The sequence below is a fragment of the Orycteropus afer genome, unplaced genomic scaffold, assembly GCF_000298275.1.
Source record: "Orycteropus afer afer isolate SDZICR_OR568_19922 unplaced genomic scaffold, OryAfe1.0 scaffold00037, whole genome shotgun sequence".
In the NCBI taxonomy this organism is placed as follows: Eukaryota; Metazoa; Chordata; class Mammalia; order Tubulidentata; family Orycteropodidae; genus Orycteropus; species Orycteropus afer.
Window position 1 is genome coordinate 16,464,967 of NW_006921624.1, and position 20,767 is coordinate 16,485,733.

Sequence of the window (20,767 nt, forward strand, 5' to 3'; positions counted from 1 at the left end):
CTACTTCCGTAGTGACACTGCCTCGGAAACCCAAGGAGGGGTCGCTATGAGTCGGGTTTGACTCAATGGCACATAACAACAACAACAATATATATATATAAAACAAAAGCATGAAACTAGCACAATATGAGTAAGGAAAAGGAAGACACGGAGAGGTGCATAAGAGGTGCAGACAGCAAAGGCAAATATTATTGCATATGCAATACTGCATTATCAGTAACAGCAACAGTAATCTTTGAGTGGATAAATAGACAGGCAAGAAGGTCAGGTATAGATAAGTGAATGAGAATATACCCATGGCCAAATATGGGTTTGGCAGATGCTATTACTGCTTATGTATTTGTATGTGATATAAAAATATCCATATGTAGTTTAAACCTAACAGGAGGCAACATTAGGATAACTTCTTAGCCACAACTAAGCACCTTGAGGGAATGAGTCACTGGGTATCCAAGCTGGGGACCATGGTTGTGGGGGCCAACAAGGTTAACTGATACAACAAGGTATACAAAAATACTGTTCTACGTATTCTTTGGTGAGTAGCAACTGGGGTCTTAAAAGCTTGTGAATGGCCATCTAAGATGCAACTGTGTTCTCCTTGTCTGGAGCAAAGGAGAGTGAACAAAATCAAAGACATGGAAACAGTTATCCAAAGGACTAATGGACCATGAGAACCTCAGCCTATGAGACCCTGAGGCTGCAAGAACTAGATGGTACCTGGCTACCACTGCTAACCACTTAGAAAGGAATCAAAATCGGAGTTGGAGTCTGAATAGAGTTGGAGAAAAATGTGGAATAAAACTCAAACTCATAAAAAATGACCAATATTGGTCCAATAGAGACTGATGAAACCCAAAAGGCTATGGCCTCAAGTCACACTTTGGGCCTGAAATTGAGCTCGCTCTCATGGCTTAACTCTCAGCCAAACAATGACAGGCCTAAGAGCTGAACACCAACACCAGGGAGATGCACTCCTTAGAACAATCTGCCATGGGAAATCAGAAGGGCAACATTCGCACAGGCAGAAACCTAGGGAGGCTGGAATGCTAGACAGGAAAGACACCGGGAAAAGGCAACCACCGGGAAAGGAAGTGGGAGGAGAGCTTGTTATACTGAGGACAATATGGACAGAGTCACAAAACAAAACGTGTATGAACTGGTGAGTGTAAAACAAATCTGTTTTGTAGACTTTTACCCAAATCACAATAAAGTTAAAAAAAGAAATACTATGTCACTACATTAGAATGGCAATGATTAAAAAAAAACGGAAAACAACAGGTGTTGGCAAAGTCGTAGAGAAAAAAGAATCGTCATCCATTGCTGGTAAGAATGTAAAATGGAACAGCCACTGTGGAAAAGTTTGGTGGTTCCTTAAAAAGCTGAACATAGAACAGGATCCAGCAATCCCAATCCTAGAAGTGAAAGCAGGAGCACAGATAGGAACCTGCACACCAGTGTTCACTGGAGCAATTTTCACAACAGCCCCAAAGTGGACACAATCAAAATGTCCATCAACAGATGGACGGACAAATAAAATGTGGTCGATGCATGTAATGGAGCACTACTCAGCCAGAAAGGGAAATGAAGTCCTGATGAGCGCGCAACATAGATGGACCTAGAAAACATCAGACTGAGTGAAGTACATCAGTCACAAAGGCCAAATACTGTAGGATCTTACTTATATGAAATAAGCTAATATGTGGAAACCAAAGATTATTAGTGGTTCATAGAGTAAAAAGGGGGGTGAGGGGATGAGGGATTATGCTTAGAGGGCATTAAGTTTATGTTAATGGTGATGAGATAATTTGGAAAAAGAATGGTACACAACTTAAAGAATGTAATGAATGTCACCAAATTGAACATAGGAGGTCTGGTGGCATAGTGCCTAAGGCATTTAACTGCTAACCAGAAGGCTGGCAGTTCAAACCCACCAGCCACTCCTCGGAAGGAAGGTTGGGCAATCTATTTCCATAGTGATACTGCATCGGAAACCCAAGGAGGAGTCACTATGAGTCGGATCCAACTCGACAGCAGTGAGTTAATTTAAATTAAACACGTAGGAATTACTGAGATGGTGTATGTTTTGTTATATATATTTTCACCACAGTGAAAATAATGTGATAAGAGGGATTCAGTTTTCCTTAGGAAAGGTAGTAAAGACACAGAAAAACTGAAGTGATGAGATTAAAAAGGGTTATTTATTAAGTGTTGTCCTACAAGAGATGATATAGAACCGGTGGTGTAGGGGCTTGGTGAAGGAGTTAAACTCAGGAAACCAGGGTAATTTCCATGGTCCAGAAGCCTGGTAGCATAGTGCCTAAGGTAGTTGACTGCTAACCAGAAGGCTGGCGGTTCAAACCCACCAGCAACTCCTGGGAAGGAAGGTTGGGCAATCTACTTCCATAGTGATAACGCCTCAGAAACCCAAGGAGGGGTTGCTAGGAGTCGGGCCGACTAGATGGCACACAACAACAACAACAACAACCGAAGCAAATGAGAAGCATGAAGAAAGATACTGATGAATCTAGAGTGTAAAGGAGGAAAAACTCAGAAAGATTCCACTTCCTAACAAAATAAACGCTGTCTCTTACATTTTCATACCTAAGAGTTTCACGATGTTCGGGTTATCGAATTCCGCCATGAGAGCTGCCTCCCTCTGAAAGTCAGCTTGCATGGCTGCTGAGGCCTCTTCTTTGAGCATCTTCACAGCCACCATCGTGTATGGCTCATAGGGAAGGAGCCCTGGAGCCCTAAGACACAAATGTATTTAAAAAGAAAGGGGCTAAATATCAGGAACATTTTATAAACCCATACTTATACCTATCAATCTCTCTTGCAGCCTTTCCCAGAACCACAGAATCAAAGACAGTACCAAACATAGTGTCCAAGTAATAAATCACTGAGATTATTTTCAACATAGATTACGTTTGACGTAAGCATTATTTATAAATTACAGGAATTCTGAAGGGAACAGATCCAATGGGATTATCATTATTATTCTAACCCCTTCATCCTTGGCCAGAATTTAATTCCTTGAAGGGAGGGTCTATAACTTACTCATCTTTATGTTCCCCATAGAACCTGGATATGCATGGTTCTCAGTAAAAATATATGAGATTTTTCTTTCTTTTCTTTTCATCCTTTAAATTCATGTGACCTCTCTACAAGTGGCACCATGAGTGAGGGTAAGGGGATATCCAGTGCAGGGGCACTATCCAAGAGGGCACTTGGTGACTAAGACCCAGCCTACATTCTCTGGGCATGTGATAGTCTGTGGAGCCATAACTAAGCAGAGAGGACTAATTGCTTGCAACTTCAACATGACATAAATAAAGATACATTTAGACTTTCTTATAAATTATTTCTCTTTAATGCATTAAAATATATTCTCTGCAAATATGCAAACCTATTTTCTAGAAGGGAGCACTGATGGCGTAGTGCCTAAGGCATTTGACTGCTAACCAGAAGGCTGGGGTTCAAACCCACCAGCCACTCATCGGAATGCAGACTGGGAAATCTGCTTCCATAGAGATACTGCCTCGGAAACCCAAGGAGGGGTTGCTATGAGTTGGATTCAGTTAGACAGTAGTGACTTTGGTTTGGTTTTTTATTTTCCAGACAAAGAAGAAAAATTATTATGATTCAAAGTATAGTACACAATACAAAGTCAGTTAACAGTGTAAATTAATTAATAAGAATAGCTATTATATATGGTATCTATTGTTGTTGTTGTTGTTATGTGCAGTTGAGTCGGATTCGACTCATAGCAACCCCTCCTTGGGTTTCTGAGGCAGTATCTATGGAAGTAGATGGCTGAACTTTCCTTCCGAGGAGTGGCTGGTGGGTTTGAACCCCTACCCTTCTGGTTAGCATACATCAAGGTAATGGCCTGGTATCTTTTCAGACACAATTTATTTCACTGTAGATTTTTTTTTTTTACATGAATAATTTTACCTTGCTTGAAAGACTCTTCCAAATGCTCCCTCTCCAATATCTCTCACATATTCAATATTATTCCTTGGATACTCCAGGCTGAGCAATTTGGGATTCAGAAGGAGTGGCATCCTCTGGTACATGGGGTTGGGATGAAGTCTGTCGAGCAAGAGCTCGGAAGGAAGAGTGGTGAGGGTTACAGCTGCTGACTCCCTGCAGGTGAAAGCAACGAGCTCAGGATCAGGCAGGAGCTGTGCGCTCAGACTTACACTCTAAGACACTTGTCATCGAGGAGCAAACAAAAGACATCTTACTGAGCCAGTCAGAGGTCTTGCAGGTTTACAACACTAACATAACTTGCTTAGTTTCACGTCACATTTTCAGGAATTTTGTCACTATCCACATTGGCAGTGGCAGTGGGGGTGATTAGGAAAAAGGAAAGATGAACAGCTATATTTTCCCCCAAAAAAATACTGTTTAGATATTCCCTGTTGTGAGAACTAATTTTCAGACATGTCACTCAATACAAAAGATCACCGACATTTTGAAAGGTCATGGGGTGGAGGCTTAATTTTAAAGCAGGGCAATGGATGTCATTAAGAGACTGGCAATAGGACATATATTTCTCCTCCCTCCCCCCATTCCAGTATTTGGTATGTAGGTTTAAAGATACTGCTTCATGTGTGAAGCCTCGATTAGAACCATACCTTTTCTTATTTTTCCATTGTTTTCGTCTTCGGCAGCAATAAAGAATAGTTATAGTGAGAAGCACAAATATTGCAAAGCTGGACATGATGGAAATTATTACAGTCATGGAGTATGTGGGTGAGACAGAGAAGGAGGAGGAAGAGGAGGAAGGCAAATTTGGAATGTCCACACTCGGCTTTGAGGACGTCATTGGTGGGAATGCTGTAAGAAAACAACGATAGTTCTTTTCACTCATTCTCAAACTTTAAGAACTCATTCTCGTACACAGGCAATCTGTAAACCAAATTGAACTTTTACAAATTCATGCTTATGTATCAGGTTGTCCTTAGTTTTTAAAGTCTAATTGTAGGTATCCAGTGAGGCTGAGTTGTCAGTCAGTCCAATTTACAGAATTGTAGAATTTTAAAGATGAAACTCAGAGACAAAAAGTGTTTTTTTTTTTTTTTTTTCCCAAGACAAGTGCAGATCCTGGGCTAGTGAACCTTTGACTGTGTCATGTTGTTTAGGATCTGACAACAGTCATAGAAATTACTAAATTATTAAAATATATTATGTAATGATACTGTAGGCCAAGATTGGCTAGAGATGAGCTTTCATAAATATTTACTTTTGATTTACAAGCATAATAAAAATACTGGAAGGAGATAAATAATGCAAATATTAGAACAGAAATAAGTTCATCTAAAAACTGAGCTCCTATCAAACACCTATTAAAATGGTCAGTGTGGTATAAAAACAAGAAAAAACCTGCATTACTGTTGGAAACCAAAAGATGCCATACTCAGGGTTTGTAGGATGCAAAATCCATTGTATATATGTTAATAACTTTATTACAGTAAAACCTGCAAAAGCCAGAGCCTATATAAGGGAGAAACCTCTCAGAGAAGAAAATTCAAATGTTTTCCACTAAAACAGGCCATAGAAAGTGGTAAGACTGCACCCTGTCAAAAGTGGAAAACTTGCAAGACTCAGAAAATCAAGACAGTCCTACTGAGTTCTGACTCTCACAGGTTTCCCTGAAATTATATTTTAAATCCTCTTGGCATAGCGCCTCAGGCATTTGACTGCTAACCAGAAGGCTGGGGGTTCAAACCCACTAGCCACCCCTCGGAAGGCGGACTGGGCAATCTACTTCTGTAGAGCTACCACCTCAGAAACCCAAGGAGGGGTTGCTATGAGTCAGATCCGACTCGAGGGCAGTGAGATTGGTTTTGGTTTTCTTAGTAGACTGAGTTAAGATGAAAACGTAGATACCAACCACTTTAAGAAAATAATTGACAGTAATGTTTTAGTAGCTATAACTGAACTTTGTACTCTAAAACCAAAAAAACCAAACTCACTGCCATCGAGTCGATTCCAACTCATCGCAACCACCTTTGGGTTTCTGAGGCAGTAAATCTTTACGGAAGTGGATTGCCCAGTCTTCCTTCCACAGAGCGGCTGGTGGGTTTGACCCGCCAACCTTCTGGTTAGCAGTCAAATGCTTAGGTACTACACTACTATCTTTTCAAATATTTGTGGGTTACTGACAGGCATGATCGTATGTCAGACCACAAGATAATTCTCTGTAAATTTAAAAAGCAGAAACTGTCCAGATCTACTTTTTGATCAAAATTTAAGTAACAGTAGGTTAAATAAAACTCAATAGGACAGTAAAAGAAAAAGGAAAAACGTAATAACTTTGATCAAAGAATAAAAATTAACATAATTATAAATTACAAAATAACTTTCTAATAGTGTATATGAGATTTGGCCAAAACTGTGTTTAATGATAAACTCATAGCTATATCTATTTCCTGTACATTAAAAAATGAAAGTGAATAAATTAAACATTTAATTCAAGACTTTGGAAAAGAAACAAGTACAGAAAGCAGAAGGAAATAAGGGTTAAAATAACTGCCATATACAAGTAGAAATTAATATGTTAGAATACACAAGCAACAAATGACAGAATTGAAAAAATAGGCCAATAGTTGGTCTTTATATATTTAATCTAACAGCAGGATTTTATTTTTTTAGGAAAAGCATAAACATACAAAATTGGAATGAGAAAATAATCTGACAACAGATTCAAAGGTCAATAAAAAATGAGGTAATATGTAATTATGCAATTATATTTTTCAAATCATAAGTAAAATCATGGGAACATATTAATTACCAAATTTGACGAATCAGAAAGCCTGAACATAGCCATAAGCAGGAAATTAGTTTTAAAAGTCATTATAGAATTATGAGTACATTCTTTCAATCTCAAAAGAGATAAAATTTCCATATTTTAAGATGTGTTCCAGTAAAGCAAAAACTCCTTTAAACTCTTTTAGGGTGTTATAATATTAATGTAACAACCTGACAAAGTTAGAACAAAAGAAAAGAAAACTGCATACACAGATTATAGAACATACATTTTAAAAAAATCCTAAATGAAATACTAGCAAATTGACTCTACTCATGTAAATAAAAAAATATTAATTAACACATCACAGCCAAAATCAAAAGAAAAACATTTATCTCAGTAGATGCCTAAAGCCATTTGAAACAGAACTTTGTAAAAGTAGAGATGACATGGAAATGGCCATGTACGATTTCTTAGTCCAGGAGTAGACACAGGCATTATGCCAATAGCTAAGCAAGTGGTTGTTAGTTTGGTAGCAGAGACCACGCTTGGTCACTGCTGCGGCTCAAGCAGCCACCTGGAGCCAGAAGAACATCAGCACAGCGATGAAACGTTCGTGCCGCGCCAGTGACTGCGTGTCTCAACAACGTCAACAGACAATCAGGCTTCCAAATTTGCTCTATGGCTGGCTGGGAAGCTGTCTGACTCTCTTTGGACTAAGGTTTGGACTAGGGTTCTGAATCAATGCAAGGCGAGTGGGGAAGGGTGCTTCAGTTGGAGAGCTGAGCTTCCTGCTAATAACAAGGTAGGAGTAATCACTACAAGAGAGGGAGAAATGGATTTCTGGATTTCTGGATTTTGTAGAGCAGCTCATACCAAATATATAATGTTGTTGTTGTTGTTATGTGCCGTCAAGTCGGACCCGACTCATAGCGACCCCTCCTTGGGTTTCTGAGGCAGTGTCACTACGGAAGTAGATTGCCCCATCTTCCTTCCAAGGAGTGACTGGTGGGTTTGAACCGCCAGCCTTCTGGTCAGCAGTCAAGTGCCTTAGCCATTATGCTACCAGAGCTCGGATATACCAAATACATAATAATAGGGAATGTAATGCAATTTCTAAAACTGGTAGTATAATCACATTAATAAATATAAAGATGATTTTCCTACAGAACATCAGAAATTAGACTATAACAATTAAAAGAATAATCCATTATAATTATGTAGAATTTACTTTAAAATTCAAGAATTGACATGGTCCGAATAATAATTTTGTTCTATTGACCTAAGTATTTCTTCCTTTCAGGATAGCTTGATTTTGTTATTTCTTGATTATTGATTTTGATCTATTAGCTCTTGTTTTTCTCTAGAGTTATATCAGTGTCTCTTGGGATATTCTCTTTCCTTTGAATATATGCTTTCATAATATTGTCTCTTTATCCTTTTCCTCTGAATTAGGGGAGTTTTATTCACTCATTCATTCACACAATCATGTGTTCATTAAATTCTACTGATGGTTCAATATCAGGACTATTGTGGTAACATGAGAGGTTTGCATTTAAGAACTTCACTGAGAAACAAACCAGTAAGCAGATAGTTAATAAAAATAAGAAGTGTTACAAGAGTGGTAAGAACAGGTTGCTCTGTAAGCAGCCATGGGCTACATACTCTTTAGGCACACTGGGTAGGTTTTCTAGAGTAAATAAATTTAAGCCAAATATAAAGGATGAATAGGCCATAGGCAGTTGAAAGTGTGATTGATTACATTTGACTCAGGGAATACACTCTTAGACATGTGTCCTGGGACATGTTCTCAGATAAAATGATCAGTTCATGACATTTGGAGTTCATTCTCTTACTGGTACCAAAGATTTCATAAAACTTCTATTATGAAACAGACTAAGATTTTTTAAAAACTAATAAATTAGTTTTTGTGTTAGAATGAGTGTAAAAGGCATAAATATGAATTTTTTTTTTTTTTTTTTTTAGTGTTGTGCTGTCTTAAACTAAGCCCTCAATGAATGTTTGAATGGCTGAGTGACTAAACAAAGGATAGTAAAGACCACACAGTCACCAATTAAAAGTCCAATGAAAGTAAATTTTGGCTGCTTGTATGTCAAAAAACTTAAATATTTCTTTTCTATTCCTTCAATTTAGGAATAACAGTTTGACAAGCATCAAGAATAATAGTTTTTTAAGGTTTTCCATAAATGCTCTTCTTTAATAACTCTGAGTGATTCAATTGGAACCAATAACATTCTTCCTTTTAATACTTGTAAGTCTTAGCTCTTGAAATAAGCTGGTAACATCAAGTCCTCTCAAATAGTCAGGGCACTTAGCCAAGTGCAGAGGAGATTAGGCCCGGAATATGTATCACAGGAAGTGAACATGATTTATGTCTTAGAACATTCAACCCAGAGGAAGTTAACTGACATGAAAGAATTCTTCTAATTTCACTCTGAAGAATTCTGCCTTCTGGGAGCCTGAAGCACCACCTCATACAAATCAGTTTCTATGATCTTTTTTTTCAAGCAACTTTCTTGTATTCTTTCCTGAGGACTTTGGTATGACCTTTTGAAAACCATTTGATTCGACAACATCAATTTTATAATGGATATTTTAAACAAACAAACAAACAAACAAACTCACTGCCATCAAGTCAATTGTGACTCATAGCAAGCCCTCCTTGGGTTTCTGAGGTGGTATCTCTACAGAAGTAGATTGCCCAACCTTCCTTCCGAGGAATGGCTGGTGGGTTTGACCCACCAACCTTGTGGTTAGCAGTCAAATGCCTTAGGCACTAGCTGTGTTAAAAAACTATCTTCCAAAATAAAGATCTGTTGTCACAATTGAAGACCGTGACTGGCTCAATGAAGAAATAAATATTTGTTTTTCATCCATAAATAATTAGATGATATAAAATCATGACGGCATAAATCAAAAGGTGACATTTTAATTCTGGCTTATTTTATAGACATACAAAGAGGAATAACATAGACAACAACCCTGAAGTGGGAGATATTAATTGTAACATCATTCACTACACATGGTGCCTTCTAGGTCCTAAATGGACACTCTAAGCTAAGACATCCAACAGTCTTCCTTCATCTTCTACCTCGGCCTGAATGAGCTGTACATTCTGTCCTGGACATCACGAAGGATGAGTGGAAATACGCATGCATGAATCCAGTTACATTCACATTAGGTTCCAAGGGCACAAACAAAATTACTTACTTGTTAAGTTTTCTTTTTTATAATCTGAGGGGGAAAGGATAAAAATTTGTTTTAAATGAGCATCCAGATATCACATATATTTTGTGAGAGAGTGCTAAGAAACGCAAGGTCTCCTTGAGACCTTTAATATACAATGGGAAAACATTCTTTGCATTCAAATGCGAAAGGGTTGAGTCTTTGAAATTAAACCAGCTGTTAGGGATAACAACACTGTTCCTTAGGAGTGAAATTCATTAAAGCAACATGCAGTGATTCTGTTTTGTTTTGGAAGGTCAGCATTTTCAAACATGTGGCTTATTTTTCCATGCTTCAAAATCTGCTTCACTAGCTAAGAAAGAGGACTTTATTCCTTTATTTCACCCCTATCACAAAATATGGGATGTTCTTAGCCATTTTACTGCACATTCCAGTCAATGTTATAAGCTCTCATAAGTCCCCTGTGAAACAAGGTAAGATCTCAAGCAGCAGTTAAAAGTGCTCTGTAATTTATTTTAGGACAAATGAAATAAAATCCTTGTGCTAACCAGTGCAATTAGGATAGCATTGGAATTCTGCTATTAGCTGTCTAAGAACTCAAACAAAAAAAATTAGAAATGTTAGCTTAGCATTTGGGGCTTTAAGCTTGCACCTTAGTGTCTTCCAAATAGTAAATTTCTTTTAATCTCCAAAGTCTTGGGAAAACGCTTTGTTACCTAAATAGGGCAGTCTGGTACAGGCCACGGGGTCCCAGTGCATGCTGGGAAGCTTGCTGCAGTCTGGCAAGAAGAGCAGGTGCATCTCAGATCTGTAGAGTCCTCTGTGGGCCATTTCTTCTATCGCCAGCCATTCTTTTGCACAGAAGAGCTCCTTTACTGCCAGACAGTACTCTCTAAAAATTTGTATGGAGAACAAAATTTGATACATCACAGTATGTTATAACCAAATTTAAGGTGGAGATTAAGTTCTGTGTTTTCACACCCTCATCATAGTACATTGTTTGTTCTTAGTCACGTGAGGTTGCTAAGAGTCCAAATCAACTTGATGACACCCAGCAACAATGACCATAAAACCAAATGTTGATGTTGTTTTTGTTCTTAGATGCTGTTGAATTGATTTCAACTCATGGCAACCGCATGTGTTGCAGAGTAGAAATGCTCCATAGGGTTTTCTTGGATGGCGTAGTGCCTAAGGCATCTGACTGCTACCCAGAAGGCTGTCGGTTCAAAGACACCAGCCACTCCTCGGAAGGAAGGTTGGGCAATCTACTTCTGTAGTGATACTGCCTCGGAAACCCAAGGAGCAGTTGCTATGAGGCAACTTGGAAAGTTGGTTGGGTCCGACTCAACAGCATATAACAACAACAACAATGAGGCTAGGAAGGACTATTTGAAGAGAATGGTGTCACATTCATTGTCAAAAAGAACATTTCAAGATCTACGCTCAAGTACAGTGTTGTCAATGATAGGATAGTATCCATATGCCTATAAGGAAGACCAATTAATAAGACTATTTTTCAAATTTATGTTCCAACCAGTAAAACCAAAGATGAATTAAAGATTTTTACCAACTTCTGCAGTCTGAGATTGATCAAGCATGCAATCAAAATTCACTGATAATTACTCTTGATCAGAATGTGAAGTTGGAAACGAGGAACAAGTACTTGGATAAATAAGACCTTGGTGACAGAAATGACACGAGGTTGTAAAAAGAAATGACAGCAGAGACCACAGGATAGAATTTTGCAAGAGTAACAACTTCTTCATTGTAAATGATTTTTTTCAACAACATAAAGGTGACTATTCATGTGACCCTTGCTAGATGGAATACCCAGGAATAAAATCAACTACAACTATGGGAAAAAGATGATTACTGATATCATCAATCATAGCAAGACACGAGGCCGACTGCAGAACAGACCACCAGTGACTTATATGCAAGTTCAAGCTGAAGAAAATTAAAACATGAGAGCCAAAGTACAACCTTGAGTACATCCCACCTGAATTTACAGACCATCTCAATAATAGATTTGATGCATTCAACACCAATGACTGAAGAGCAGATCAGTTGTGGGTTGACATCAAGGACATTACACATGAAGAAACAAAAAGGTGATTAAAAAACAGGAAAGAAGGAAAAGACCAAAATGGATGTCAGAAAACACTGAAACTTGCTCTTGAATGTAGCATAGTTAAAGCAAATGGAAGAAATGATGAAATAAAAGAGCTACACAAATTTCAAATGGTGGCTTGAGAAGATAAAGTAGTGTAATGAACTGTGCAAAGATCTGCAGTTAGAAAACCAAAAAGAGATGAACACACTCAATGTTTCTCAAGCTGTAAGAATTGAAGGAAAAAAAAAAAAAGAAGAAGCCTCGAGTTGCAATACTGAAGGATTGTTTGGGCAAAATATAGAATGACACAGGAAGCATCAGAAGAAGACAGAAGGAGGATGCGGTCACTGTTCCAAAAGGAACTGGTAGGTTTTCAGTCATTTCAGGAGGTAGCATATGATCAAGAACTGATAAAAGTAAAGGAAGAAGTCCAAGCTTGCATTGAAGAAATTGGTGAAAAACAAGGCTCCAGGAATTGATGAATACCAATTGAGATATTTCAACAAACAGAAGGAACGCTGGAAGCATTCACACGTGTATGCCAAGAAATTTGGAAGACAGCTGTCTGGCCAACCAACTAGAAGAGATCCATATTCATACCATTCCAAAGGAAGATAAACCAACAAAATGTGGTCAATATCAAACAGTAACATTAATATCACACACAAGTAAAATTTTGCTAAAGATAGTCAAAACCGGATGCAGCAGTGCATTGATAGGGAACTGCCAGAAGTTCCGGCTGGACTCAGAAGAGGATGTGGAATGTGGAGTATCATTGCTGATGTCAGATGAAGCTTTGCTAAAAGCAGAGAATACCAGAAAGACGTTTACCTGTGTTTTATTGACTATGCAAAGGGATTCAACTGCATGGACCATAAGAAATTGTGGATAGGATTATGAAGAATGAGAACTCCAGAACACTTAACTGTGCTCATGAGGAAGCTGTACATAAACCAAAAGCCTGTTGTTCAAACATAACAAGGGGATACTGAATGGTTTAAAATCAGGAAAGGTATACCTCAGGGTTGTATCATTTCACCATAATTATTTAATCTGTAGGAGCTCTGGTAGCATAGTGCCTAAGGTACTTGACTGATAACCAGAAGGCTGGTGGTCCAAACCCACCAGCTACTCCTTGGAAAGAAGGTTGGGCAAACTACTTCCGTAGTGATACTGCCTCGGAAACCCAAGGAGGGGTCACTATGAGTCAGGTCCGACTATACGGCACATAACAACAATTTAATCTGTATGCTGAGAAAATAATCCAAGAAGCTGGACTATATGAAGAAGAGCACAGTATCAGGATTGGAAGAAGAGTCATTAACAACCTGTAGTATGCAGATGACACAGCCTTGTTTGCTGAAAGAGAAAAGGACTTGAAGCATTTACTGAGGAAGATCAAAGACATCAGCCTTCAGAATGGATTACACCTCAACATAAAGAAAACAAAACTCCTCACAACTGAACCAAAAAGTAATACTGTGATAAAGAGAAAATATTGATGTCAAGGATTTCATTTTACTTAGATGCACAGTCAATACCCATGGAAGCAGCAGTCAAGAAATCAAATGACGTATTGCATTGGGCAAATCTTGTGCAAAAAGACCTCTTTAAAGTATTAAAAAGCAAAGATGTCAGTTTGAGGACTAAGATGCACCTGACCCAGTCATCTCACATGCATGCAAAAGCTGGACAATGAATAAGGAAGACCAAAGAAGAATTTATTCATTTGGCTTATGGTGTTAGCAAAGAATATTGAGTGTGCTATGGACTAACTGCCAGAAAAAGGAACAAATTTGTTTTGGAAGTATAGTCAGAATGCTCCTTGAAAGCAAGGATGATGAATCTTTGTCTCATAATTTGGACATGTCATCAGGAGAGACCAGTCCCTGCTTGATGAAGTAGAGGGTCAGGAAAAAAAGAGGAATACCCTCAAGGAAATGGATTGACAACAAACAGTGGCTGCAACAGTGGACTTAACCTTAGTGGACTCAAACAGTTGTGAGGATGATGGAGAACTGGGCAGTGTTCTGGTCACTAAGAGTCAGAACCAACTCAGTGACACCTAACAACAATAACAATGTCTTTTAATAATTTTTACTGTGTTTTGTAGATAAGGAAACTGAAATTGAGCCAAGACCACACAATTAGAAAGCAGTATGGAACTTTGTTCTATTTGGCTCAATAGTCAAATTGATTGCTATGTTGTGATAGTTATTATGTGTCAACTTGGCTGGGCCTGGTTCTGAGTGGCTGGACAGCTGGATGTAGTTATTCCCCATGATGAGGTTGGTAATGAGCTCCATGGTGGAATCCACTGGAGCAGCTGAGTAGCTGCCTTAGGGATGTGGTCTGCTTCCAGTATGTAAGGAGAAGTTTTGAGAAGGGTCTCTGCAGTTCTTGACATGCTTGGACCCTGCAGGTAGCCGAGTCTTCATTCAGCAGCCTGCCATGCCCTGCTGATCTTGAGACTTTTTCTGGACTGAAACTGGGAGGAAGTGGGAGGGAAGCTGTTGCATTGTGGTAAATTGTAGTCAATGTCATGAGATAAAGTGTATGTGAACTGCTGTGTGGAAAGTGAATTTGCTCTGTAAATTTTCACCCAAATCGCACACACACAAAGCCTCAGCTTCACTGGGCTGGGAGTAAGAGGCAGAGCTGAAGCTTTCACCCAGCCCCTAGAGCTGGCACTTTGAACTTGGACTTCTAGCCTCCAAAACTGTAAGAGAATAATTCCCTGTTCATTGAAGCCACTCATTTGTGGTATTTTCTGTTAGAGTGTCACTAGAGAACCGAAACATGTTTTCTCCTATAAGAAGTAAATGAAAGCAAAGATAATTCTATTGAATAAAGATTTGTGGATTTCATTGTTTAAAGAGAATGAGGCTTTTAAAGGAATATTCACAACCTATTCTCCAATGGTTGGCAATAGCATGAGATAAGACTGTGAGTGCTTAAATCAGAATATTAGATGGAATGCATAGTTGATCGGTGAGCAACATGGGTTTGAACCATACAAGTCTGCTTATGCACAGGTATTTTTTCAATACGAGCACTGGAACTAAAGCAGATGGTGGAAGAATGGTCAGTACCATATAAGAACGTTTTTGGAGAAATGAAAAGCAGAAAAGTCAGACAGAAATAATGATTTCAGTAAAGTTACACCAAGTGTGGCTGCCTGTCCTGCCTTCCCTTTGGCCTCATCCGTCTCTTCCACCTCCGCCACCTATGAGACAGCATGACAAGCCCTCCTCTTCCTCCTCCTCCTTGGCCTACTCAGTGTGAAGATGACGGGGGTGATCATGACGGGGATGAAGACCTTTGTGATGATCTAGTGCCACTTAATGAATAGTAAACAACCATCATATTGTACAGTTAACTTATCTCTTGTGTTTATGTATGTGAGTGTCTTCATGTGAAGATCTAATAAATGTAGGGCAAGACTAATAAAGCATGTTAATCGATGCTTTATGTTATTGGCAATAATAGGCTATTAGTAGTTGAGTTTTTGGCAAGACGAAAGTTATATGATGATTTTCTGGGGGGCTGGCACCCCTAACCCCCACATTGTTCAAGAGTCAAATGTACTTTATAATAATATTCTGAAATGCTAATCATGAGTTCATGCTTATTGACAAATAATGGAAATGTCTATTTTTTCTTGGCTCATTTTTAATTTTGTCTTACTATTGAAGCCATAGGGGAACTCTGGTGGTATAGTGCCTAAGGCATTTGACTGCTAACCAGAAGGCTGGCCGTTCAAACCCACCAGCCAGTCCTCAGAAGGACGATTGGGCAATCTATTTCCATAGAGATACCACCACAGAAACCCAAGGAGGGGTCACCGTGAGTCAAATCGACTCGATGGCAATGAGTTTTTTTTAAAATGAGGTCCATATTAATTTAAGTTTTCCTTTTTTATTTGATAGAAAACAGGGATATTTATGAATATGATAATTAAGTAAACAATAACAAGAATACTATACCTCTTACGACATTTTCTAGAAACTCAGCGCCCTTGTGTCATATAGAGTATTGTCCATAATTCACATGGTCAGAATTTTGTCTACTTTTGTTGTTGTTATGTGCCGTCGAGTTGTACCTGACTCATAGCGACCCCTCCTTGGGTTTCCGAGGCAGTATCACTACGGAAGTAGATTGCCCCATCTTCCTTCTGAGGAGTGGCTGGTGGGTTTGAACCACCAGCCTTCTGGTTAGCAGTCAAATGCCTTAGGCACTGCACTGCCAGAGCTCCCTGTCTACCTATAGTACCTCTAATTTTAGACAAAGACCTTTGCTATTGCACATGACATCTTCTCCTTTTGGAAACTCTGCCTGCTTGCAGACAGAATTTGTTCATATATATGTATGTATGTGTGTGTATATATGTGTGTGTGTATATATATATATATATATATATATATATATTTTTTTTTTTTACCTGCAAATGGGCTTAGAAGTAGGTGCTAATGCAGGATTGCAGTCTTGGAAGACGTGGTTACACAGCAGAGCCTCAGCAGCCGGCCGGCAGAGTGGACTCACTGCTTTCAGTTCATTCCAGCCGGTGTGAACCAGCAGCTCTTGGGCCTCCTCAGGGTCAGCGTAGGAAGTGTTGAAGAAAACAAGAGCATCTTTGGCTAGCACAGTGTTACACACCTCCCCTCTGTACTGGGCACAGTAACCTTCGGTATCTTTCTGTGGTTTACTGAAAGAAGCAACAGACAACGTTCCTAATCACATGCTATTTCTTGGCATTCAGTCTGCTTTTTTTTTTTTTTCCCCAGTTTCCACATCTGCATCACAGAAACAGGAGAAAACTATACTAGTGAATTGGTTGAAATATTACATCTGAATATTGTCTTCACTTCCAGCTGCAATTATATCATGTCTAGCTACTCGAGAGAGCTATTATGAAAACCAAGTATGATAACAGATGTGGAAAGTTTTGGGACTATCAAGGGCTGGATGGATTTGGATATGTATATTATTTACATTATAAATGAAATGTGGCTACTCTCAGTTGAGCCCCTCACACTCTTCTTGCAAATAAGCTGAGTAGCATTACTTACATCTAAATACATATTCATCATGTCATAACAAATGGCTGAGCACAATAATAATTAGTCTGATGCCAAAAGCTCCCAGCTTTATAAACAGCATGTTTATTTATGTGTTACAAGAGTTAGGTACCTGAATCTTGCAGAACACATACACGTTTGTGACATCTTCCATACTCAGATTCACTCACTCATATACCTTTCCAGCATTCCATTTAAGAATACAAAGAAAGCCACGTTGGGAGGAGAATGCATGACAGACGGCTCTGAGAGGAGCTAAGGAGCATCTTTAGCTTTTCTACGGTCTTATCACATGTCCTGGTGGAAGTCACCTGGTCACTCAGAGCCCCAATGGCCTAAGTTCTAAAATGACGTATGTACACCTATTTCTCACTTATTGACTATCTCATCATCTGACATTTCACATTTATGACAAAAGTAAAAAATCTATTGTATGCATTAATGGCATACATCTGGCAGTAATGAGTGTCGATTTGCGAGGCATGAGTAATGCTGCCTGAGACGGTTAAGGTTATGTGTCAAATTGGCTGGGCCATGATTCTCAGTGCGTTGGAAGTTATGAAATGACAGTCACCCTCCATTTTGTGATCTGATGTGATCATCCTCCATTTTCATATAAGGCTGATGTTCACATAACTGGTCTTTGGAACCTAACCTCATCGGTAAGTGAGGAGTGGTTGTTGCAAGCTCAGAGTGTTGTGTGGGAAAATACTCAGAGTATTATATGTGGGAAAAACCTGTAAACTCTACAGCGCTAGCATAAAATAAGATTAAAAGCTTATCTGCTATAACAACTGAAGATGGCCAGAAGGAGAACAGAAAAAGGTGCTGGCAGTCTCTTGTCATATCTTCTGTATGTATCCATTTGGCCCTTGAATGGAATGCTAGAATTGTAACGATAACTCATATCTTCATCTGATGATACTTATTGAGCATTTATTATGTGCAGGCACTGTGAGGGTCTTAATACATTCTTATGGCTTCCATCAAATCTATGTCTGTAACAGTGACAGAAAATTCTCATTAAGGTGCTTTCTCATTTAGATTTGTACAACAGTTGGAATTTAACATTTCATTCTTGTTATAAAAAGAATTTTAAAGTAAGAAAATTAAACAGAAAGCTGTGGAAAATTTTTTAAATGTTAAGAAACCCCATTAGAATTTGAAAAAATGATACTTTAACAATAAAGCATCATTGTCTGGCCTTTAAAGCAAGTCCATTAGAATGAGATACCAGTAATTTTAGTAAAATGATTAACTTCCATGAAATACAACTATAGTTTAAAAAATGTTTTGTAACACAGAAGTTTCCTCTAATTCATACTAACCTTTTACTAACTAGCTAACATCATTTTTACTGCATTGCTTGTAGTTTGTTGGGGATTTTAAAATGAAGGACTGGAATAAGAAAACACATGATCCCCATGAACATTTGGGTAAGGTAGGAGTGAGAAAACATTCATAGAAATAGCCTATGGCTCAGCTTCTTAGGTAATCCAGTTTATGATGACACTAGGGAAATTAGAAGGAACTCTGCTGAGACAACTGCTGAGTACTCAGCTGCTAACTGAAAGGTTAGAAGTTCAAACCCACTTGGTAGCTCCACAGGAGACAGACTGGCAATCTGCTTCAATGAAAATCACAGCTATGAGTCAGCCAACTCAACAGCACATAACAACAACAACAGAAAACCCTATGGGGCAGTTCTACTCTCATACAGGGTTGCTACGAATTGAAAATTGACTTGACAGCACCCAACAACAAGGAAAATTAGAAGCAAGAATTCTGTTTTAAGAAACTTAATAAAAATAATAACTAACAAATAATAGCTCAAACTGGTTTACGAAATAGTATCATATATTGATACAATTTCTCAGTAAAAAAGACAAGATAGGTATGACAAGAGCAGGTGTGACCTTTTTTACTTAGAAAACACTGCAACAGATCAAGTTAAATATTTTACCCCGTGTCGCGGACATGGCATTTACTTAGCCAGGCTCTGCTCTCATGTGTTAACTATTAAATGTCTCTATTCATCATTTTCCATGACTAATTTTTAAATTTTTTAAAATATGATTGTTCTTTTAATTACACAAGCAAAGAAATACCTTTAAAAAATGAAAACTATGACAATGTAAACAAAAGAGAATATGAACAAAATTAGCCTCAGTGGTAGCAAATATTAACAATCAATCAAATCACTCCCTCATTCTAAATTTCTCCTAATAAAAGTCCTAGCAAATCTTTGGAACAACTTCAATATTGCTTAAGAGTATTGAATCTTCATTTATTTCTGAGCATTAACTATCTAATTATAAGATAAAAACCTCCAAGTTTAGCAGGATAACATTTAAATAGAAATGAGATTCTAATTTTTACTTTAAACTCATTTATTTTTCTCTCCACTAGTCCTAAGATCACTAGCTTGTGTAAATCCCTTGCATGTTGGGAAATGCCGCACAGACACAAAATGTTTTATGGTAAGTTTTTTTTAATAACTAGAAATGGTTATGATCAGCTTTCAAGGTCTCTGTGATGCTCCTGGGAGCATTAAGAAGTTGGTTTTGGTAGCTATCTGTGCTTGAATTTTAGCTCTACAAGGACAGGGATATACAGGGAGAAAAAAACAGAAACAAAAACAAAAAACACCACCAGACTGCCTGGTCACAGTCTCAATGTTAAACAACTTCTTTTTCCTTTCCCTCTCCTCTTTTGCAGAGACATGTAAACCTTAACTTTTACTCAGTGATCAAATCTTAGAGCCAAGGCATGGAAGCACACGATCATTTTCTTCTTTAGCCTCCTAAACCTATATCACTTTTAAAAGAAGAATTCACAGCAACAACTGGGAAATGAGATGAATGCAAAGAATTTCCAGAATTCTTTGCCGTCTTCTACTGTTTTTTGCAACCCATCAATGACCAACTGAAGTTGTGTTTCTGTGTGTGCAGTTCTTGGGACTGCCAATGACGCAGCAGTACTCAAAGCAGCTGGCTGTGTTGCTCGTCCCAGCAGTGGGGGAAGAGTTCGCAGGGATCTGCTCACAGCAGCCTGGTTAGTTTGGAATGATGTCAAACTATCTCCTAAAAGTGCTAGCTAATATCGGAGATGGAGCCAGTCTATCCCTCCCCTCCTGACAAACAGCCTGGCTGACCTCCCTTTCTGTAAAGTTTATCTTTGTAAAGGCAACAATGAGTATTTAGTTCCCCAGAACTCCTTTTAACCTTTTTATAAGAGACACCTCTCCTTGGTAAAACAGAACATTGAAGGGATTTCAATACACCTCTCTGGTGGTGTAGTGCCTAAGACACTTGACTGCTAACCAGAAGACTGGCAGTTCAAACCCACCAGCCACTCCTTGGGAGGAAGTTTGGGCAATCTACTTCCATAGAGTAGAAACCCAAGGAGGGGTCACTATGAGTTGGATCTGACTCAACAGCAGTGAGTTTATTCTTTTTACACCTTTCACTCTTTCTTCCTCTACTTTAAAACATATCAGTCAGGCAAGGGCAATCCACATGCCCAGCTGTAGCATGTTTAGGTTACAACACCTCACTTCTCCAGTGGAAACTCCACAAGTTCCTTTCCCTCTCTGCCTCAGGGCACATATCTGAC

The 20,767-nt window shown here is 38.6% G+C and overlaps 1 protein-coding gene across 1 annotated transcript in view; it reads right to left on the reverse strand.

Annotated features, from left to right (window-relative positions):
• The window catches only part of MUSK (muscle associated receptor tyrosine kinase), a 115,710-nt gene that overhangs the window by 8,100 nt on the left and 86,843 nt on the right, over positions 1–20,767 (reverse strand). The window contains exons 10-15 of the mRNA XM_042780387.1: positions 16,516–16,779; positions 10,678–10,853; positions 9,986–10,009; positions 4,641–4,842; positions 3,955–4,146; positions 2,602–2,750 (exon numbers count right to left, since the gene is read on the reverse strand). Coding sequence (XP_042636321.1) covers positions 2,602–2,750; positions 3,955–4,146; positions 4,641–4,842; positions 9,986–10,009; positions 10,678–10,853; positions 16,516–16,779 — 1,007 coding nt within the window. The remainder of the gene's footprint in view (positions 1–2,601; positions 2,751–3,954; positions 4,147–4,640; positions 4,843–9,985; positions 10,010–10,677; positions 10,854–16,515; positions 16,780–20,767) is intronic.